The sequence below is a fragment of the Macaca fascicularis genome, chromosome 12 (assembly GCF_037993035.2).
Source record: "Macaca fascicularis isolate 582-1 chromosome 12, T2T-MFA8v1.1".
NCBI lineage: Eukaryota > Metazoa > Chordata > Mammalia > Primates > Cercopithecidae > Macaca > Macaca fascicularis.
The window spans coordinates 77,062,545-77,086,409 of record NC_088386.1 but is presented as its reverse complement, the minus strand read 5'-3'; the positions used below and the strand labels follow the sequence as shown (position 1 = coordinate 77,086,409).

Here is a 23,865-nt window from a genome sequence, read left to right as displayed (position 1 = left end):
TCTTCTGTATCTACAGGCCAGCATTAAATATTATCTTTAATTGAAAAATCTACAGTATCATTATTGTATGCAACTTCTCACAGATATGTACTATTTGTCATAAAACAATATTTCTAGGTGCTAGATCTAAACCCAGAAGGCTTTGGATAAGAGATTCCTTCTTCCAAAAAAAAATTGGAGATCCCTGCTCATAGTCTCAAAGCTATTAAAATGTCAGCATACATGTTGATATTTACTTGTGAGAGAGGGCACAGTGAACTTTGTGTTAGTAGCTAGAGATAAACCAAGTATAATGATTATTTGTATTTATTTTTAGTTCAATTTTCCATTTGTTGAGACTTACACTGTTGAGGAAGTAAAAGTTCATCCAAGGAATAATACTGGTGTATATGATCCAGAGGAGGAAGAGGATGAAACTGCTTCAGAAAATTGTTTCCCTTGGAATGTAGATGGTGATTTAATGGAAGTTGCATCAGAGGTCCATATTAGGTAAGTCTTAATTATTTCACCGCTTTATATGTCAACCAGTAAACGTAAATCTAATGGTACAATGAAAGCTGTCTTCTCTGAATTATCAAAGCAGGCAGTCGGTTAGTTTTTAAAAAATCAGTAAATCAGGGAAGCATGAAGAGACATGCACAAATTTCAACAAATAAAAAGTAACCTTACAGTTATTCACCAACTGTTTCGTAGAGCGTGGTTATGCATGTCTACATTGCCTTTCTAATTTATTGTTGTGCAGAAACTACAGATAATGTCTACAACTTCCATTTTGGATTTTTAAAAATGGATCAAGATCTTAAACCTTTTAGTGGAGCCATCTGAGTAGTCAAGTGTTAGATTTTAATCTTTCCATCTTAGTTTCCTCTCACTCATAATTACTGTAACACATTTTGTTCAGCAATTTGCTTTTATTAGGCCTTTACAAAGCATTCAACTTCCCTTCGGAACAATTTTACATAGCAACTGGTAGAAACAGGTTTAGGAACCTACAAACTCATCCTTGGTAGGCATTGTGACACTCAGTGGTTAGAAGCAGCATGCAGGGGTGCCCACTAGACATGGGTGTTCTAGAGGCATGACTATTTTAAAAAGGCAATGGAGAACATTAGACACTCAAGGAAGTCAGTTATTACTGTTGATGATTTTTCAGACCTCAGTTTTCTAGATTACAGCTGTGTTTTCTACATGACAGCTCTTGTGAATGCTATGTTATGAATTTGTATTTGGCATTGTGTACCATACTTATTAGGTGTATGTGTGAAAAATAACAAAATATGTTGATGAAATAACGAATTATACATGTGTTTTCTTTACAGATTGCATCCAAGACTTATCAGTCTTTATGGAGGAAGCATGGAAGAAATAAATGATTCCAAAGTAACAAGTAATTGTTTCTAAAAGAAATGTACAAACTAGAATTTTAATATAAAGAAATATGGCCATGCTTTAAACCTGTGGTCCCCACCCTTTTGGGGACCAGTTTCATGGAAGACAATTTTTCCATAGATGGGGGAATGGTTTCAGGATGAAACCGTTCCAACTCAGATCATCAGGCATTAGAGTCTCATAAGGAATATGGCACCCTAAATCCCTCACATACCAGTTCACAATAGGGTTCGTACTTCTGTGAGAATCTAATGCTGCTGCTGATCTGAGAGGAGGAGAAACTCAGTAATGCTCCATTGCTTTAACTTTCCGCTGTGTGGCCAGTTGGGGATGCCTGTTTTTTAAACAGATATTCTAATATAAATTGCTATTTTTGATGTTACTAACAATTAGTCTCTAGGGCTTTAAAAGTCAAGATGAAATACCGATTCAAATTCTGGTTTTTACAATGTGTTTGTTGGACACACAGAAAACTTTGCAACCATCATAATACATCAATATTTAACCTAAATAATTTGGATTCTTTTATTTTTCAGGATTATGTTAAATTTCCTATATTCTGGTATAAACATAATACAGATCTCATAAGTCTACCTTGATTTTACTGCTCCCTAATACAGAGCAGTTAAATTTCAAAATCACATAGTTTGCCAAAAAAGAATAACCCATCCCTGTCTTCTTAAAGTGGTAGGGTTTTAAAATTCATCGTACAGGTAACAAAGTTGATAACAAATATTATTTTGAACTGGGCAAAATCTAGCCCCATATGTAATTGTGTTCCTCTTGTATCTGAGAGGCCTGTGTTGGACAATCATAGTACTCTGCTTTTACTGTGCTCAAATAACCTGAAATATATAGTTGTTTCTGAGTAGGAAAGAACCAAATTTAAATTTCCTTAGCGACCATCCTGGAGAAGACACTTCTAAATCGGGGCTTACATTTTTCATCTATGATCCTAGATAGTCTTCTGAAAGAACGACTAGACTTTTTATAACGATACAAAGTTTTTTAAAAATACATAAAAGTAGGCCGGGCGCGGTGGCTCAAGCCTGTAATCCCAGCACTTTGGGAGGCCGAGACGGGCGGATCACGAGGTCAGGAGATCGAGACCATCCTGGCTAACACGGTGAAACCCCGTCTCTACTAAAAAATACAAAAAACTAGCCGGGCGAGGTGGCAGGCGCCTGTAGTCCCAGTTACTCGGGAGGCTGAGGCACGAGAATGGCGGGAACCCGGGAGGCGGAGCTTGCAGTGAGCTGAGATCCGGCCACTGCACTCCAGCCTGGGCGGCAGAGCGAGACTCCGTCTCAAAAAAAAAAAAAAAAAAACATAAAAGTTTATTCCTGTGTATACACACTCTGGGTTCAGAAGGTTTTGTGCTTGTGTTTCACTACTCAAATGCCTTTACAAATCTCAGAACATTCCTCACCATCACTGCAGGCCTGTGAACAGATAACTTTCATCAATTAGGATGACTGGCTAGTGGCAGGGACTTCATATAAAGAAATCTTTTCGGCCGGGCGCGGTGGCTCAAGCCTGTAATCCCAGCACTTTGGGAGGCCGAGGCGGGTGGATCACGAGGTCAGGAGATCGATACCATCCTGGCTAACATGGTGAAACCCCGTCTCTACTAAAAATACAAAAAAACTAGCCGGGCGTGGTGGCGGGCGCCTGTAGTCCCAGCTACTCGGAGGCTGAGGCAGGAGAATGGCGTGAACCTGGGAGGCGGAGCTTGCAGTGAGCCGAGATCGCGCCACTGCACTCCAGCCTGGGTGACACAGCGCGAGACTCCGTCTCAAAAAAAAAAAAAAAAAAGAAATCTTTTCCAGAATTGTTTTTCCAAATTGCCCTCTAATTTGATCACTTCCTGTAATGGATGTTCAAAATTCAGCCATAGCTCTCTTATGAAGACAGAATCGGGTAAAATTATATTCTGCAATTATCTATCATAAGCATAAAATAAATATTACAAAAATGATTGTATTTGCAAATAAAAAGGTATTTAAAGATATTAAAATCTAGAAAGTTATTTCATTTAAAATAGAACCTCATATAATATGAACAAACTATAAAAATATTTTAGCTGTCACTTAACATTTCATGAAAATTTTATATTCACTGTATACAAACTGAATCAGTATCTTTCAGCTAAATTTATGAATTTTGTTTCTTCATTTCCATGCAAAGGAACACTTACATTTGTAAAGATTAACAAAGAATTGCATCCAAGCAAATATTTGTGTGATAGTCAATATTTACATAGTACATGATACATATGAAGTATAGGCCCCCTAGTCTTTGCACAGCTTTGATTTTAAAGTTATTAGTGAGGTATGGTTTCCATATTTTTAAAATCAGTGTATATGAGCTAAAGTGCAACACTCACACGATCTTTTGTTTCAGAATATAAATTCGAATATTTTATAACAAAAGATTTGAAGATGGTTCTTAACTATTTACTCCTGGGTATGCTTGATAAAGGTGTGTAAATATATACCTAAACACATGTATATATACAGAAAGATGGGGAAATCCATAGCTGTATAAAAATAATTATCCAGAAGTCATTTCATTAAGCTCAAACCAGTGTACATGTTCAGTCTGAAGTTTGCCCATTAGGCCTATAATATTCATAGTCTGCTAAAAAAACAAAACCCATAGGAAATGTATTATAAATAAAGGGCTTTAAAGTGATAATGGTCCACTTCCACTCATTAGAAAATTTGGGAATAGCTCTCTAAAAAATTATATTTTTAAAGAACATATTTTGAACAAGTCTCAAAGATGTATTTGAAATGAACCTCTGCCTACCCAGCGGGGTTCGTTTTACCGAGGCAAGCACATATGGTAATTAGTATTTCAAGTCTAAGACTTCTCCAGTATGATTTAACTCAGTTATACTTTCATTTCAAGATATTTTCAAGGATTTACTTTTCTTGAATAAACTGAATGCTTTAGTGTTTCTCTACCCATTTAAAAGCTGAGAGATTATCTTCGGCTGTATTATTACCTTTGCAGTTCTTCTTTCTCAAAGAGTAATCACTGCTGAGATTTTCCCTTTGCATGAAGACATAATATGTCACGAGATCATGAGTAAAAGAAGTCCGAACAAAATTCATTTTTTCTTGTAAACAGTGTCTTAAATTTCTTTACTACAACCTGAGTCTGTTTTCCATTCTCTCAATTTGAAAGAAGTCCTTAATCATCATTGCTTTTACTGTTGATGTAACTCCAGCTGTCTCTTCTGTTTTCTTCTTGTAGGATAGATTTGTATTGTCTTTTAAAGAAGCCGGCCTGAAAATAGCATTACAAAATCACTAGTGTATAGTTATAAACACTCTTATCTACTATACTCATTTCTAATAACTAAGCAGTTAACACCAATATTTCTTAAACTGCATCCTTTGTAACATCAATCATAAAGGTTTAACAGAGGTAATCAGTAAAAATTAGTGGGGACATACTGGGTTAAAGAAACATTTTTGTTTTTAATGCAGAAATTCTCAGTGAGACATGCCACATTCTCTTCAAAATTGACATTCAGTATAATTTGCAATCTTTTCCAAATGATTTTTTAAAAGGAACATCTTTCAAAACAAATTAAGAAGGCATATTTTTCTAGAAGGACTTTGGTGTTAAGAGAAATGTGAGATCAGTACTGAGCAACATAAAAAGTTAACATTAAAATAGTGAAATATTTAAATCTAAATAACTTGGAAGTCAAATAGGCTTTGAGAAAATGTCATTTTGAGTAGTTTAATGTTGGTAATTGTTAGTAGGTTAATGTTGGTAATTGTTAAATGCTTACCTTCCACATAACATATGAGATCAACAGAAGTACAATAAGTCCAAGTAGCAAGCTACTTGAAATAATCACTATGGTGAAATAACGTTTGGGTCTTTGATGATGTAGTCCTTCCAGGAGAACCTATGTGAATTAAGAAAAGTAAAACCCAAAAAGCAAAAAAGAAAAAAAGAAACAGTTTAAAAAGTTGCTTATATTTCCTTTAAAGCCCTGCCATAATCCCCAATAGTATTTAGAAGTACCCACACCCTGTTTTCTTGCTGGTTCTAATATAATTGCAGGAAACACTGGTAACTGTTTAGCAGAAACAGTGAGTGTAATGGGCTCTATCCATGACTTTTCCTCCAATCTATCCAATTCTCACTGCTGCCCAATTCACCTCTCTAAAAGAACTGCTGTGTTGTTCCCTCCTGCCAGTTGTGGAAAATGCCAACTCTCAACCAAGTATTGAGGACCCTCTATGAGCTGGTCACACTCTACTTTCCCAACTCAATTACTCAAAAGGAAGTAATTATAGACACCCTTGAAATGTGTTTTCCTGTAATTTTAATGCAGCAGTTAAGAAGGTAATCTTACATGTGCAACATTCTCATCCTTGTTTAGTTCAATAACTCTTGAATTTGGCTCTGGAAAACTTGTTGCTCTTATTTCAAATTTGAGTGCTGAAGTCTCATCCTGTGTAATAAAAGAAAGATCACCATAGCCTGGTTTGTTTCCTGAAGACATATTAATAGAAATAATTTGTCAGGATCTTTACCTTCTATCTAGAGGTTTTCACAATTTACCTTCCCCAATTTACTTCACCACTTACAATTAACTGCAGTGCTTCCTTTGGTTCCCAAAGTGTGGTCTTGGTATTAATGTATATAGTATAATCTTACTGAAATCCTTTGATTAGACTACAGCAAGAGGTAAGTTACCATTTACCAATGTTCTCCACCCTGCCACCGCATATTGCATCTATCTTATTTGGGCTTTTTATTTTTTTCTAAATTATAGAATTCAAATATAAAATCAGTGGATGAACTCAGAACTTTATTATCTAAAGCAGGGATTTTATAATGCAGAATCCATGAAGCCTGGGGACGTGTAGATGGGCTTTATGAGTTCTAAGAATCTTTAGGAGATGTGGGCATTTGCTGAGGGAGATGAGAATATATTTAGTCAGATTCTTAAAGAGGGATATGACCTTTAAAACTACTGTGTAAATGTTATTTAACATTTTAGAGCCAAAAATGACAAGCTTCATACAGATCTAGAGCAGTGGTTCTCAGCAGGGAGGTGATGAAATCCTAAGGGACAGTCAGGAATGTCTGAATAAATTGTTAAGTGTCAGAACGTGGGAGGTGGTACTACCAGCAGTGAGTGTGTAGAGGCTGAGGATGCTACTAAATATCCTACAGTGCACAGGACAGCCCCCAAAAACATCTGGTTCAAAATGCCAATTATGGCTGCTGATGGGAAACCTAGACCTAGAGGAAAAGAGAAGGCAAACTGCAAAAGGTTAAATGACTTGCTGATGGTCCAATGACTTTGCTTTTTGCACAGTTGAAACTAAAATGGATATTTCTTCTTTGCCTGTCTACTGTATCTTAAGCACTGTTTGACAATTTCAAAAATTCCACTTGAACAAAACAGCTGCCATTTCCTTTGGCTTCCTATGTTCCATGAACTAAGTGCTTATAAAAATAATCTCATTTATCCATATTGAACAGATGAGAAAGCTGAAAAACAGAACTCCACATAAAACTAGTTTCATCTCAAACTACTCCTCATAAATATACATGTTCCTTTGTAGGAAGAAGTCCAAAATATATTTAAGTATGTTTTTGTTGATGTTTTTATTTGATTTTATGAAAGCCTTAGTTTTTCTTCTTAGCTATATTTTAAAAATAAAAGGCCTTCAATAAAATTCATCATCCCTTCATGCTAAAAACCCTCAATAAACTAGGTGTTGATGGAACATCTCCATAAGAACTACTTACGACAAACCCATAGCCAATATCATACTGAATAGGCAAAAACTGGAAGCATTCCCTTCAAAAACCGGCACAACACAAGGATGCCTTCACACCATTCCTATTCAACATAGTATTGGAAGTTCTGGCCAGGGCAATAAGGCAAGAGAAAGCACAAAAGGCCGGGTGCGGTGGCTCACGCCTGTAATCCCAGCACTTTGGGAGGCCGAGGCGTGCGGATCACAAGGTCAGGAGTTCGAGACCATGGTGAAACCCCGTCTCTACTAAAAATACAAAAAATTAGCTGGGCACGGTGGCGGGCACCTGTAGTCCCAGCTACTTGGGAGGCTGAGGCAGGAGAATGGCAGGAACCCGGGAGGCGGAGCTTGCAGTGAGCCGAGATCACGCCACTGCACTCCAGCCAGGGGGACAGAGCGAGACTCCATCTCAGAAAAGAAAATAAAAAGCACAAAGGGTATTCAAATAGAAAGAGAGGAAGTCAAATTGTTTGCAGGTGATATGATTGTATATCTAGAAAACTCCATGGTCTCAGCCCAAAAACTACTTAAGCTGAAAAGCAACTTTGGCAAAGTCTCAGGATACAAAAATCAATGTGCAAAAATCACAAGCATTTCTATATGCCAACAATAGACAAGCAGACAGCCAAATCATGAGTGAATTCCCATTTGCTACAAAGAGAATAAAATACCTAGGAATCCAACTTTCAAGGGATGTGAAGGACCTCTTCAAGGAGCACTACAAACCACTGCTGAAGGAAATAGGACACAAACCAATGGAAAAAATATTCTATGCTCATGGATAGGAAGAATCAATATCATGAAAATGCCCATACTGCCCAAAGTAATTTATAGATTCAAGGCTACTCCCATCAAGCTACCACTGACTTTCTTTACGGAATTAGAAAAAACTACTTTAAATTTCATACGGAACCATAAAAGAACCCATATAGCCAAGACAATCCTAAGCAAAAAGAAAGCTGGAGGCATCATGCTACCTGACTTCAAACTATACTACAAGGCTAACCAAAACAGATATACAGACCAATGGAACAGAACAGAGACCCCAGAAATAACACCACACATCTACCTAGGAATACAACTGGTCTTGAACTCGTAGCCTCCAGTGATCCTCCTGCCTTGGCCTCCCAAAGTGCTGGAATTACAGGATTGAGCCACTATGCCTGGCCTATTTTAGCCTTTATTACCTGTTAATTTCTAAAGCCATTTCACTTAGTTGAAGTGACAGAAATATAGTTTTAGAGTTTTACTCCAAAATTTTATTTGTTGAATGCCTTCATACTATCCTGCCTATATGACTGAATTTATAGATTGTATGTAAACTTAGCCACCAAGTTGTCAATATGTTTTAGACTTACCATTTCTTTTTTTTTTTTCTTTTTTTTTTTTTTTTTTTGAGACGGAGTCTTGCTCTGTGCCCCAGGCTGGAGTGCAGTGGCGTGATCTCGGCTCACTGCAAGCTCCGCCTCCCGGGTTCACGCCATTCTCCTGCCTCAGCCTCCCGAGTAGCTGGGACTACAGGCACCCGCCACCCCGCCCGGCTAATTTTCTTGTATTTTTAGTAGAGACGGGGTTTCACCGTGTTAGCCAGGATGGTCTCGATCTCCTGACCTCGTGATCCGCCCGTCTCGGCCTCCCAAAGTGCTGGGATTACAGGCTTGAGCCACTGCGCTCGGCCTAGACTTACCATTTCTAAAATGGATGGTCGGCCTTCCAACTGGATATGAACACTGGCTTCTTTTCCACTTTCCATTTTCCCGAAATTACATAGGAAATTTAAACAATGTGGATCAGCTTTTATGCAGTACTTGAAAGGAATATAAAAGTGATACATTAAAATTTTCAACACTGGAAAATATTTTAAAAATATTTTATATATAATTTAATATATACTCTAATGGCATTTTGAAAATCATCTTTCCATAAATATGAAATTTAACATCTGCTTTCCTCAGTGGCATTTAAATTATCTTTAAACAAGACATGAATGCTTATTTTCTAAATTATAATAAAGTATTTAAAATAGAGCATATGTTCCTATTTGTATTAACAATCTTCTGGGACAGAATTTTTAAAAAAAATGTTCTAATCAGAGTCTTGCTAAGTTACATATTCTATGTTTGTTGTAAAACGTGGATCATTTCAAGGTGATGACTGCTTCTCCAGTTTCTTTTCATACATTCACTAAGCTGAAAAGAATGAAAATTAACCCATGCCACAAAGGCTGCCCAGGTGAAGACAACATCTTGGTGTCCTGAAGGGTTTGGAACAATGTTTTGTTGGCAAATAGTGGGCATTTGTTAGATAAAAAAATGAAACTGTATAACTTTTTTTTTCTTTTTGACATGGAGTCTTGCTCTGTCGCCCAGGCTGGAGTGCAGTGGCATGATCTTGGCTCACTGCAACCTCCACCTCCCGGATTCAAGCAATTCTCCTGCCTCAGCCTCCCACGTAGCTGGGATTACAGGCACCTGCCACCACACCTGGCTGATTTTTGTATTTTTAGTAGAGACGGGGTTTCACTCTGTTGTCCAGGCTGGTCTCAAACTCCTGACCTTGTGATCTGCTCACCTTGGCCTCCCAAAGTGCTTACAGGCATGAGCTACCATGCCCAGCTAACATATTTATATATGGGATAGACCCTAGGTCTTTCTCAACTCTCCAACCGTGCTTGTTCCTTCCATGCAAGAATACTACCTAAACTTGGCTTCTCTTTTATTGAAGTGACAGCTCAAACCCATTGACTTGATTTTAAGTGTTTCACTTCTCTGTTGGAAAGCAGCAACTACAACCTGAAAAATGGAAACTTACCAATAGCCTCTTATCAGTCTTGGACAAGAACTGGAACATGCCTTTCAAGGTGTGCATTGCACTCTTTTGCTGCTCTAATGCACATACTCTTTGATAATTTTCAAAGTGGCATTCTCCAGTAGTAGTCTATGAAGATAGAAAGGAAGAGAAATCTTATCTTTCATCATTGGAAAAAACAGCAAAAAGCAACATGGTTTTAAAAGTTCCAGTAGCTTATCTTTGCTAAAATATATCAAGTACCTTTGAAATTGTATAATTTTTTTTTTGACATATTTGGGAGTGACTAAATGTCTGTGGCAGAAACACAAAAACCCAGCTGAATTATAGAAGGTTGGATATAGGTTCTAAGCTGATAACGTGGCCTTAAACCTTGCAGAAATGTAAAAATTGATATTGGAACATTAGCATGATATTAAATATTTCTTTTCCTTTATAGGGGAAACAATATAACACCATATTCTTCTCTCTGAATCCGGAATTTAAGTAGGATTTTAAAATCAGACCTCAAACGTATTTAGATTTGTTGACTTCTGTCTTCAACCTGGCAAGCTCAAAACAATTCTGATGGAACCATCAATGAAAGAATATTGGTTCTTAAGAAGTGGTTTGAATAGTGCTTCCTTCAAAAAAGGCTATAATCCTCATATTTGCACAGTAGTTTCAAGTGCTATGAAGAAGTCTACCAATCAAGTTACTTCTGTAGGTCCATATCACACAAAAATGTATCTTAAAATAATTATTCAATGGAGATGGTAGAATATGGTTCTGTTATTTAAATCGAATGTAAAAGTTGCACTGTAAATCTATAGCTGTAATGAAATATATAATATTCAAAGCATGACTCAATAAATGCATGGTGAATTCATAGCTTACAGTGTGACTGAAAACAGTTATCCATTTTCGCATTATTACTTGAATAAAGGATTGGTTTGCATTTATTTTAGTATTTAAGACACACAATAAAGGTCAGGTGGAAGAAATACATTTTTACCTGGACATCCAAAATGTTGAACAGCTTATCAGTTTGGGGGCTGAAAGAATTTGGTACCATTATTTCCACACTAACATTAGGAGCCATGCTATTGCCAGTGTTGATAACCTGGTAAGAAGGAAAAATTTTTAACAAATGTTTTCTATAAATGTAAGTGCAGATATCAATGAACTTTGAGGTGATCCCATATATTCCATGCAACATTTATAGTGGTGGAGGTTTATAGTTGGCAGCTGCACAAAAAAGGTAGACAAGATATCCATAGTCAGAATTTTTAAAGTTTGCTAATTTTGAATGAGTCATTATATCTAACCTTCTAGTTTTGGTATTGTTGAAAACAAAAAGTACAGGCTGATGGTTTATTGGAGAAACAGTCTTAGGAGACAAACAATATATATTTGTATGTTACATTACATATTTTAAAAATATTTGGTTCTCATGAGGTGGGCCAACATTCTGGTATTCACCAGCTAAGGGAAATGCTAACAGATGTTCTTAGAGTTCCCAAGACAAAAGTTAAAAAGTGACAAGAGTTATGACCAAAACTCAGATATTGTAATTCTAAATCCTATGATGTTATTGCAAAAGCATTCTGTGCTGAGAGGATAATCAGCAGGAGAAAGTGAATAAAAATGTATTTTTATTCAGGATCTATATGCTGATGCATTCAGAAAAAAGTATGTTGTTGGGTTTTGAGAAAGCACAACAGGTTTTTAACAATACTTGTCAAAAAATGCATAACAGGATGATAAATCTGGGGATTGAAGATTCCTGAAAAGGGAAATGGGGCCAAAATATAGCCTACCGAACTGGCAGCTTAACTATAAAACCAATACAGTAAGTCAGAAAGAGATGCATCCCAACACCTCGATTAAAAAATGACCTGCAGACCTGCAGTCATTTTATGAACACGTGACAAAGATGAAGAAAGTGTCTCCAGATTGGGAACAGGTGGTAATTGCTAATCCATAAAAGAACAGGGCAGTTGCAGAAGGAAATGTCAGCAACAGATACCTAGCAGTGCCCAGTACTACAGACAAGGTCTTCTCGATGCCATTAAATATCAATCTAAATCACAAACATCTTGTTTGCCTAACAACAATTAAACCTCTAAGAATATCTACATAGTTGGCTAGACACAGAAATCCTATATACCACAAGTTTCTCTAGTCCCAGCCACTACATTATAAATTTAGTAGCAAATACTTAACTATTAATTGTAAATTAATAAATCATCTAGAGTACAGTTTGGTTTCTGTTTTAGTTTATCAAAGCACAAACTCCCACTGGGTTTTAAAGAGCATTTCATAGGACTTCAAAGTGGAGGAGGACTAAAATTTTTCAACATTAGTATCAACTAGTATAACAAAAATTGGAATATACATAGAGTCAACAGGATTTCAAGGTCATTCTTTTTCCACAGATCTGGGGCAGGGCCCAGGAATTTGCATTTTGGATAGGTACCCCAAATGATTCTAATACACATTTTGAAAAGCATTGTCTTACAAAATATTATACCTAATCCAAGATTTACTCGCATATATAGATTATAAGAATGCTTGGACAGTGCTTTTGGTTCAAAGAATTCTTTTTTGGAAATTACTAATCACCAATATCTTTGATACAACAAAAATATCAGTTTGACAGCAAAAATGTTTTTAACTTAGGTTTACATCAGTCTCCGAATACTTCTGAATTATGATAGTACTCTTTACTTTAAAAGGTTACTTAATAATTGATAAAGCGCTTGTCACAGGTCGTAAACTTACGGCTTGAAAGGCCGACCAATGTGATCTTAAATGGAGATGGGAGGTAAAAGCCTCCTTTACTTTGTAGTGTTGAGGTTTTTATAAGCTTGAACCAAGAAGAAATTTCACTGATTTGCACCCAAAGATGCCTTCCCTTGGCCTGTCCTGCTTTCTGTGTGCGTCTCTAGCAAATTCATCTCACCCCATAACTTTGCCTGTTTCAAGGCATTCTCTCTGTTCCTGCATGCTGTTTCTCACCTGTCCTGTAAGGAGACATGGGCTTGAATACCAGAGACAAGACAAGTGGAAGGAAAGCAGTAGGGGTCTGAGAGGCAGGAGTACCACTGCTGCAGCCCCATTCCAGCCAGCCGTGGTCTACAGAGGCTGAGGGATATCACAGGTGTACAATGTCGCTTGGAGCAATGCGTCAGTGATAGCCTTTTAGGTTGTTACAAATATCAACACAATTAACTTTTCTTACATGGAAAGTTAAGTTCATTTTCTCCACCATGCACATTTCAGGCTCATTTTCATCATTTGATCCATACACAAATGAAGTTGGGTTTACAAACCTGGTAGAAACAAATTCAAATTTAATTAACTATCTTATTTGATAACATATTATAAAGAGTCTTTCTATAGACTGGATTATAGCATATTTAAAAGTCACCATGGAATACTTTTGGTTTTGTGGTCATATATACATTTTATTTAAAAAGAAATTAAATTGTGGCCGGGCATGGTCGCTCATGACTGTAATCCCAGCACTTTGGGATGCCAAGGTGGGCTCATCACCTGAGGTCAGGAGTTTGAGGGCAGTCTGGCCAACATGACGAAACCCCATCTCTACTAAAAATACAAAAAAACTTAGCTGGGCGTGGTGGTGCATGCCTGTAGTCCCAGCTACTCGGGAGGCTGAGGCAGGAGAATCGCTTGAACCCGAGAAGCGGAGGTTGCAGTGAGCTGAGGTCACACCACTGCCCTTCAGCATGGGCAATAGAGTGAGACTCTATCTCAAAAAAAAAAAAAAAAAAGAAAGAAAAAGAAAAAGAAGGCCATGTTCTCTGACCTAGGTGACAGTATCTGTCCTCACTGATATTCTTTTCTTGCTTTCCACAACACTACACCTTGCTCATTCTACTGACCATTCCTGCTCTTTCAGCCCTTAAGTGGTTTATGTAAATTTGGCAAATGTGGGATAACTTCTTAGCTTTTTCCTAAGGTTCTCATACCTCAATTTCTGTTACCCATTTTTGAGTTATTTCTTCCCATCTCATGATCCCTGCTGGCTACTTATAATGAACCCCAAATCTGGGGAACAAGTCTAACATTATTAAGTATGATAAATTTTTTGTTACAATACAAGGCTGTCACTCTCTTTTAAAGGCCTGTGATTCAACATTTTTATCTGCAATAAACTTTAAGAAATATGTTTCTAGGGAGACCTCTACTCCATAAGGTGGTCACATTTGGCAGCTAATATTAGGTAATCCCAAATTAGAAACCCATGAAACAGGAAAGGAATCAGCATGGATTTAGGCAGTTTAACAGGTGAACATTCCTTATTCAAAATAATGAGATGTGAATAACAGAAAAATAGGAAGACACTCATCATGAGCCAGGAGGAGTGACAAGATCAACACTGAAAACCAGGAAACATGCAGTGAACTTTTTATTTGCTTACTCGTGATTCTCTAGGTCTTACTCTGCTGTGAATGGCCTTTTTTCGCCTGTTTGCTTTATCTCAAACTTGATACTCAATTCCATCAGACACTGACATTTTACATTTACATGACTGTATATCACCTTTCTAAGTGGATAAAATGACTGGGGGACAGTTTATATTTAGAGCAACAGGAAAGGCTCATCTGTCTATTTGTTCTGTAACTCATGTCTTCTGTATAAAAATGTAGTTCTAAGGACTAACAGCATGAATAAGTTCCAGTATAATTACTGAAGGTTTCCGTAAGCCCCCTTTAATTCTTTCTCCACACATCTCCTTCTTGAATGAGAGGGGGTCCATTCAATCATTAAAATCATGAGGAAGCAATGAATTCTGGTACTTGGGCTGTAGTTGAGGAATCTGGTGATCCCATAGGTATAAAAAGTGGACAAGGGACACCTTGCAACCAGATCTCTCACATCGCAATCCATTTGCCACATGTGTAGATATGGGTCTGCAGAATAGTGATTTGGCTAAGTTCACACTTCTCTGAACTTCACATTTGACATGGGCATTGAGTATGATTATGCAAACTGCACACTTTCTAATTCCTGATTAGGATTACACAGTGCACAACTGAAAGGCTCAGTGTGGCCTTGCTAGCTTATTGGGGCTCTCCCAGTAAGAAATCTCCTCCAACAGGGTACTAGTTTGATGTAGTATCAGTGATGATTATAGAGTGCATTATTATAATGGACAGCTAAGTAAGGGACTATAAAAACGAGGTAATTATTAGAAGAGTATAGTACCGTTTTTATTTTTAAAAAAATTCTAGAGTGCAGTTTTTTTCATTAATGTAAGAAGCAAGGGAACTGTAAATCAGCTCTGAATTTGAAAGGAGGCCTTTGTGTCTACTTACCCATGAACAGTCAGCTTAACCTCATATTTTAAAGGTATTGCTACAGTCACTCTGCTGTGCTTTAGATTGTCCATTTCCCCTTCATTTTCACTACACAAATAGAAGACACCCTGTTAGAATTCATCAAGCAGAAAAATCTTCAGAGAGAACTAATTACATACCCTGTATACCTAATATACTCAGAGGTTTGCTTAGATGCTTTTTGACGAGTGGGGATAAAAGCAGATATGGCAGTGAAAATTTTTTAGGACAAGGTTGGCAGAAAATTTCTCTCATTAAACTGTTATCATTTGCTTCTAATGCTAGAGGAGTTTTTTTTTTTAACAAATAGTTACATTTATTAGATTAAAAGTTGTTTCTTTAAAACATTTATGTTCTAGGTAGTACAAAAACCAAAATAAATAGGTAGTTTAGAAACAAATTTATTACTCTCTTTAGATTGAAGAAGTATTTTTGCAAGACTTAATTCAATGATCAAAGAAAGCACATCAATCATAAAAGTTTTTAAACCGTATAGCAAGTGTCGTACTGCCTTAACCTATCTTTATAATCAATTTTACTTATAGAGATTTTGAGGATGAGAGGGTGACCAAGTTGTTGTGTTAGGTAAAATGAAGTCCATCTTGATGTTTACTCTGAATTTTTAAAAATATGTTGAAACTTCACTCATGAAATAGTCATTAACGATTTCCTATTTACTCTAGGAGATATATCTATGTCAGTCATTGCCCTCACTTTTAAATCTTGTAGAGTTATTACTGTTTATTCTGTTTTTGATTTCAAATACACAGAGTGATTCGTGACACATCATGTCCACTCTAATCTAATCTAATAAATACTTAACATAGCTCAAGAGCTAAAACATTACCAGTCACTCCCATTTAACTATGTTGTTTGTTTTTTTTTAAAGCAGACCATGTAAGGGAAGTTTTCTCTTACAATTAATGGAACACAGTTTTATGGTTTTCCTAATCCCCCCCTCAAAATATGGGGGTACATTTCTAGTTCATTTTTTTAACAATAACTTATACCAGGTAGCATGCACTGTGATATTGAGGTCCTCTTCCGCTCTGCTGAGTGAGCTCACATCCAGGAGAAAGCTAATATCTATCTGTAAAACACAGAGCAGGAAAGCCCATTAAAAAAAAAATCTTAAGTACATTTTTTATAATCTGAATTTTCTTCTTAAAAGTTTATGTTCTATGGAATGTAGAATTGAACCTATTCTAAAGGCATCAGCTACTCCTCCCTTGGCAGTAAGATTCAGGGAAGTTGTTGGGGTTGTGACAATTTTAAAGTACACACATTTACACAAGTAACATTCAGAGACAAAGGCGTCTCTGAATGTGAACGCAGGCAAGTCCAGACTGACAAAATTAGAAATGCTTTCACAACTTGAGTGAAGACTCTTGCCAAAAACACCTTTTTGTGTAGCAGAGGTAACATGCCTGGCAGACAGGACCACCTGGGGTGGGGGTGGCGGGGTGGGGAGTGTTGGGGAAGGGTGTGTAGGGGGAGCAAAATTCTGATTGACACATGCACATGTCCATTTCGATGTAAACATGCCACCCCCTTTAAAACAGCAAACATTGCCAAGAATATAAACACAAAGCTCAAAGATTTCAAGAACCAGTTTTATTTCATCATTCAGCTACCTACCCTAAGCTAAAATATTTGTAACATTTTATATGCAACATAAAGATAGGGAAGAATAGAAAAATATTCATGATAGTGAACAAAAGGCATAAATGCAAAACACTTACCCTTGAGAGATGATCTACATATATATAGCCAATACTGCAGTCAAGTTGTACCATGCCAGAGTTATCTGTGACTTCACAGTTTATTTGCTTCTCTTCCTAATGGGAAAAATGAAACAACTGTTTTGGACAGGAAGGAAATAAAAAGTTTGTAACATATGTTTAAGGATGGTTATGGAAAGGAATATCCCAGAAGTATTTGCTTTCCTAGGAAAACTATTTTCTATTTGTTTATGTTTGAGATACATAGAAATATAAATAAATGATATAAATATGTGTATATGTGTGTATATGTGTATATGTGTGTGTGTATAATATATATACAGACATATATATACGTATATATACACACATATATGTACGTATATATACACATGTATATATATACACACATATATATGTATAGATGTATACCCTAATATTCAAACAGATTCTCCACAAAAAAAATTTCTGGACTTGTAGCTTTCATTCATCTTGGTATAGTCCCTATTTAATCCAGGGTCTGAATTCCTTGAAAAATCATGAGGCAAGGAATCCATAAGGTTCATATTTTAATGGCCCTCTTCTGTCTGGTATGTGAGAATGTGTTTAAGGTATTTAATCAAAATAGCTATAATCTCAATAGGTGTAATGAGGTTATAATTGCAATAAGTATAAAATGCTTTAAAAATACAGTCTGAATATCTGAGTTTCCACGGTTACTTTTGCTAGTATTGCAAACACTAGAGAAAGAAGGTAATAGATATTCGTGAGAGGTCAAAGGTCACTCCTGGTGTGAAGGTGTGGTCCCTGGACAAAAGACGAGTGAATTTGATAAAGGACAGAGAAAATTCCATTAATTGTCTGAGTGTCACCTTAAAATAAAGAACAGTAACTCTGGAGTCCAGGATGGAGGATCAATGTTACTTGTGCAAGGACCTCAATCAAGGGGCATACTATTTCAACATCAGACGTGTGCTGGCTACGGCAGTGAGAATGTAAAGGCACCCAAACAGCTTCCTCCTACTCCTAGCACTGGAAAACAGGAGGCTGATGCCTTTGGACTTTAGACCCAAGAACTTGCCATTCTGAGCAGGGGCACGGAAGAAGTCTGCAAATAACTAAGAGCCTAAATATTAAGACTTATACCCCAAATCAGTGAAGTGAATTCTACCATTTACTTTTAAAAAATGAAGTAAAATACTAAGTAGTATCATGCTATTGTGGTTTACAGTACTTACCAGCTCTAAAATCTTAATGAAGTAAAGACCCATGGGTAGTTTGACATGTAGAGTCGTTTCATATGCATCATCTCCAGCATTAAACAAGGACACATTCAACATTAATGTCTTCATACTCCCAACAGCAAGGTAGGTTTTATTTTCATGGGGCCTAAAAATTAAGTAATATTATTTGGTTCTTGTTTAGGTAATAAAAATCCCTCTCTCTCTCTCTCTCTGTATATAGGCATACAAGGATATATGTATGTAATTTATGCTGAACATAAAATACTAATTTTCTTGGAAAAACAATCATAGGATTGACCCTATGCAAGCAGATGTAAACCCATATTAAAAAGAACTCTTTCTCATGTTTTTGGTAAATTCAGTCACCTATTACCCAAGGAAAGTTTAATGAGCTATAATTAAAACGGCATCTTTTCTCATTTCTTTTCTGCGTAACCTCTCACTTCTATAATTTTAACATTTTCCTGATTTTTTCATAACGTTTTCTAAAGGCAAAGCAGTTTTTCTTTTCTTTCTTGCAAGCCTAAAATAGACATTGAACTAACTGCTGCCTGAATCAAGGGAGGAAAATGGAAGGAACTGGTAGAAAGGAGAAGACTAAAAGGAATGCTTGGTAGAAGTGAGCAAGGCAATGAGGAAGAACTACTATGTCCACCCACAAGTGCGTGGCACTAAAATCTGTGGGACTAGAATTAAAGTGTGAAGCAGCTGGTCACCCCCACCAGTAACTAGGCCAAATTTAAAAACAGAACTGGAGAAATGCTTCATCCTCCTGTGTATTGCAAAGTATAGATTGCTGCAAATCCACACATATGCATGAGTTCAAGTCCTGGCACTGCCAGCAGTTCTTTCCAGTGGGGAAGTAATTTAGCATTTTTAAGCCTCAGTCATCCTATTCCATACCACCTACCATTCAGTGAAGATCTGGGTCATGTATACTGTATGAAGCCCTTAGAATATTTTAAATATGAAGTATTTGAGACATAAGGAACTTATTAAAAGGCCATAGCTAGAATGTTCTAAAGTTCTGAAACAATTGCGAATTTCTACACAGTTCATTCTTTTTTCCCAGTGAGAGGGTTAGAACTGCTAGTTGCTAAGGAAAACTTTCTGTTACAGCATGTCATTTTATAAACTTTCCCCAAAGACAGAAGTTCTTAGATCTCTAGTAATTTAAAAATTGGAAAAATTAGTTCAAAGTCAAGAAGCATGTTACCCAAAGCAAAATATCTGGTGAGGATAGATAAAAAAGATAAATATCCACTTAGCAGTGCAGAATTTAGAAAGTTTCTTCAATAATGTTTAAATTGTGTCCTTTGAATCAACATTTGTAGAGAAGATTCGTGTTTGAAGAAACTTTTCATGGAAAGAGTAAAGATACAGTAGGAATTTAGTAGTTTTTGTGAATTGATTAAAGACAGAGTATGTAAGCACAGAGTTTAAGAACATGTTTCAAAATTTCTGCTTTTAAGTATTACTTGAAGATTCATGAAGGAATATAATTGAAAGTTTCCATACAATAAATCAGGCACTAAGTTCATTGTTCCCAAATACCAACACACTTCACTCCTTCCTAGAGCTGATATAATAAAGGAGAGATGTGTAAATAAATGTAAAAAATAATACACAGATGAGCAAGAGTTATGAAGAGAGCTCTGAGAAACCACTTTTTGCCTGAGATAGTAAAGACATGATTTTTTTTCTTTCTCTACTACTATGGTTAAATTGGCTGCTCAGGAAACATTTTTTAAGTCTGAAAATGTCATGATTGAACCTAAATTCACTTGGATTGAGTTTCTAACTGATTTATCTGTCTCAAGTCATTCTCCTCTCCTTTAATCCAATCTTCACACTACCAGAGGGTCATTTTCAAGAAAGCAAACTAGATAATGTGTCTGTTAAGAACCTTACATTGCTTTCGAGATAAGAGTTCTGACTCCTTAGCATGACACAGAGGCCCTCCAGAGTTGGCCCCTGCTTCATCACTTTCACTGCACAATTCATTCTTTTGTCTCACAATTTTCTACAAACAGGTGTCTGATACATCAAGATGTTTTGTGTCTTCCTTCAAACTAGCACTCTGACGTCAACATCTCCTCTTCATGCATCTGACTTGTACTTATTCTTCAAGATTTAGCTTGGATGTCAATAATTCTTAGTTGTTCTTCCAGCTAAAACTCACTGTTAACCACCTTCACCTTGCACTGCTCTCCCCTAACAGCATAAGGTGGCAGCTTCTCACCTCTCCCAAAGTATACTGGGCACCTCTATAATAATGTGGTATTTTCACAATGTCAAGTCTCTGTCTGATTCCTCTCACCACTAGACTAATTTATCTTGGGGAGTAGATGCTGGATCGTGATTAACATGCTTTCTCAGAGCCTAAGAACATAGTATTACAAAAATATAAGCAGGTATGTACATGTCTGCATTAAACATAAAGAAGGGTTTGGTGGAGTCCAAGCAACATGTCAGAAAAAAAGGGAAATTATTGGATAAGTTATTGACTGTTAGAAGGTTATAAAAGTATCAGCATAAATACTGTCACATTATAGCCTTAAGCCATGTTTATCTGTTCTATGATGGTATACAAATTCCAAATGCCTCACTAAGTAAGTAAATATCTAGTGTTACCACATTGTGATCTGTACCCCATCCAGAAAACCTAATGTTTTAGTGGTGATAAACCTACTGACATGACTTATAAATTAATGACATCATATGACCATGGCAAAATCAAAACTGCAAATGTGGTATGGTTTTTGAGAATTATTCTTATGAACCTCGGAATACGCAAATAAAATAACTTAGACATTTTTCCCTACTATTATAACTCTAATTTAACTTCTAAGAAAACAGGCACTTCACTTAATGCTTGAAAGTTTTTCTATTTTAAACTTATCAGAGTATAATACATGCATAGAAAAATGCGCATAACCTAATTATACAGCTCAATATTTTTTTATAAGATGAATACATGTGTTAAGCACGCAGATCAAGGAAAAAAATATTAGCATCCCTACTGTAAAACCCTCTGGGATTTTTTTCTTCCAGTTATTGGCCCCACCCTCCTTGATTTTTAATAAGTTGGCTTTGCTCAATTTTGTACTTTATATAAATGTAATCTTTGAGTATCTGAGTATGTAATCTTTGAGTATCTGTTCTTTTGCATGGCTTTTATTCAAAACTTTGTGAGATTAACATATTGGTACACGTAGTTGTAAAACGTTTATCATTGGTGTATATAGTCCATTTTATGAATATGCCACATCTTATCCTTTCAATTATCCATGGGGCTTTTGACAATTTCCAATTTTGGAACTAATATAGTTTTTTGTTCGACATATACATGTAATTCTGTAGGCTAGATGTATATTTATATCTATCTTTATGTTCCTGTCTAGGAGAGATTCTTATAATTTTTTAACCCAGGATTAATTTCTTTAAAATATTTGAATCTTGGCTTATTTTGGCAACCAGCCTAAGTTATTCTGACAAACTACGTTTATAAAACAAAATATACTACCAGGAACTTTTAATAAAAATATGTATACTTTAGAATTTCCATGTAAAAAGCAAGCATATCATAGAGTAGAGGTCTGTAAACTACTGCCTGAAGGCCAAATTCATATGTCTGCCTACTTTAGTAAATAAAGTTCTATGAGAACACAGCCATGCTTTTGCACTACAGTGACAGAGTCGAGTACAGAGTCGAGTAGTTGGGACAGAGATCTCTGTCCCACAAAAACTCAAATATGTACTATCTGTCCCTTCACAGATAAAAGATGCAGGCACTTGCTTCAGAGCAATCCGATTGATGAGTACATTAATTACAAAATAAACATATAACATATTGCCATATTTAATTGAAATCTATTTGTACTATTCTGACTATAATAGAAACTTCATTGTTTCAGATGGCATAGGATGCAGTTCTTTACCACAATAAGCCATACAGAATTAGAGAAAATGATCCCCCACTCCTCATAACTCCTCCAGACATGGAGAAGAAAGGAAAGAATGCTACTTCCATATGCATCATCTCTACGTTGGGATCCTTGATGTGAGCAGTTGGATATGCTGGAAGAATGTGTAATAACAAACAAAGCAGTAATTCTAAACCCTGGGCACTACTGCAGGGTGGAGGAGTCTGAGTGACAGTGTGCTACCACAACATTTTAGGGAATGGCTGTGATTTACTCATGCCTGTGTTGTAAAGCTTGGGGTTAAGTAGTATGCATCTGCTTGGTGTCACTGTTAAATGGGAGAGAGGAAATGTGTGGGAATATGGCTGTCCCACATCCCCCCCCTCACCACCCCAACTCTATAATCATGTTAGGACTAAAGCAACCTAAGAGGTTCTAAAAGTAAACTTCAGCTTGACATTAAAGTTTAATTAAGACTTGTAGAAGAGCTGCCCAGAAATAGACATTTATAAAATATTCTGGCCTGTAACCAAAGCATTAGTCACTGAACACCTTTGGGAAAGAAGTTGGCACTTAGACAAGCAACAGAAGGTGAAAGCACTGCATAAACAGCTAGGTTCCAAGACAACAGCAAATTAAAGAGAAACACAATGGTCACATTTCAGCAGCTAGATTCCTGGTTTATTTTCCATTTTTAAGCTATTTTGCCACATTACCATAATTACAATTCTACTTTTTTTCCCCAAATATACATCTTACTGTAAATTGATTCATTAACAAGATGCTCTCAGAAAGATACCTACCAGCTTCCTCTGTGAGACATAATAAAGAACCAGGTGCACATCTGGAAGTGCGACAAGACTGAATCAGAGCTGTCCCCGGGACTCATAGTTCATTCTTCATTAAAACATGCATAATGCAGACTTGAAATTTACAAAGCAGCCTAGAATCCATGTAACTTAAACAAATCAAGGTACTGTGTACATACAGAATCATAACTTAATAAGTGACAGAGGAAAAACAGAAAAATGATGTACTGCAGCACCAGGCTCTATGTTTTTTTCTGAGTGAATAATAGAGCTTTATTTTGCAAGAAATGCTCCCCAAGTCTTAGTATAATGAATTCATCTTGTCTGCCTAAAATGAATTAGGGCTTGATAGCTAACTTGTTTTTAATCAAGATGCTAGAATAAAATATAATGTAAACTGATACCACACTTCACTATGTCAAGACACACGACTCATTTATTTGACAAAAGAGTAACCTGCAGCAAGTAGCCTACAGGCCTAAGTAAAATTTTTATCTTTTTTTCCTTTACTACTGACTTCAGGGAAAAAGACAACACTGAAAAATTCTTGCCCATTGGAATAGACAGATTACCTGACATTTAGGAATATTTTATTAAAGACAGGCAAACTCACTGAGGTTAAGGGGAGAAGAGCAGAAAAACCTAAATTGAAAGATTGAACCAGTAATTAACATGTCTTAGTTTATAAAGCATATAATTCATTCTCCCACAACTTTATGCGGTCAGTGAGGCAAATATTCCTACTATTTCCATTTTAAAAATGGACAATTTCATCAGACTAGCTCTTTGGGGGATTAACAGTATAGTGGCAGATGTTGCTCA

General features: G+C 36.4%; 2 protein-coding genes across 14 annotated transcripts in view; one reads left to right on the top strand and one right to left on the bottom strand.

The window, feature by feature from the left end:
- CERKL (CERK like autophagy regulator) overlaps positions 1-10,868 on the top strand; it is a 141,049-nt gene extending 130,181 nt beyond the window's left edge. For all 10 annotated transcript variants that reach the window (XR_012421295.1, XM_074009558.1, XM_074009556.1 and 7 more), the window contains 3 exons: positions 317-489; positions 1,320-1,387; positions 10,438-10,868. Coding sequence is in view for 9 of the 10 variants with exons in the window: in XM_074009558.1 (XP_073865659.1) it covers positions 317-489; positions 1,320-1,387; positions 10,438-10,451 (255 nt within the window). In the remaining variant the exon portion in view is untranslated. The remainder of the gene's footprint in view (positions 1-316; positions 490-1,319; positions 1,388-10,437) is intronic.
- Positions 892-23,865, bottom strand: part of ITGA4 (integrin subunit alpha 4) — an 81,061-nt gene continuing 58,087 nt past the window's right edge. For all 4 annotated transcript variants that reach the window (XM_074009553.1, XM_005573626.5, XM_074009554.1 and 1 more), the window contains 11 exons: positions 18,303-18,453; positions 17,086-17,181; positions 16,354-16,433; positions 15,323-15,412; positions 13,222-13,312; positions 10,993-11,100; positions 10,002-10,127; positions 8,878-8,997; positions 5,771-5,869; positions 5,198-5,317; positions 892-4,683 (listed from right to left, as the gene is read on the bottom strand). In XM_074009553.1, coding sequence (XP_073865654.1) covers positions 4,588-4,683; positions 5,198-5,317; positions 5,771-5,869; positions 8,878-8,997; positions 10,002-10,127; positions 10,993-11,100; positions 13,222-13,312; positions 15,323-15,412; positions 16,354-16,433; positions 17,086-17,181; positions 18,303-18,453 — 1,177 coding nt within the window. In that variant the 3' untranslated portion in view covers positions 892-4,587. The remainder of the gene's footprint in view (positions 4,684-5,197; positions 5,318-5,770; positions 5,870-8,877; positions 8,998-10,001; positions 10,128-10,992; positions 11,101-13,221; positions 13,313-15,322; positions 15,413-16,353; positions 16,434-17,085; positions 17,182-18,302; positions 18,454-23,865) is intronic.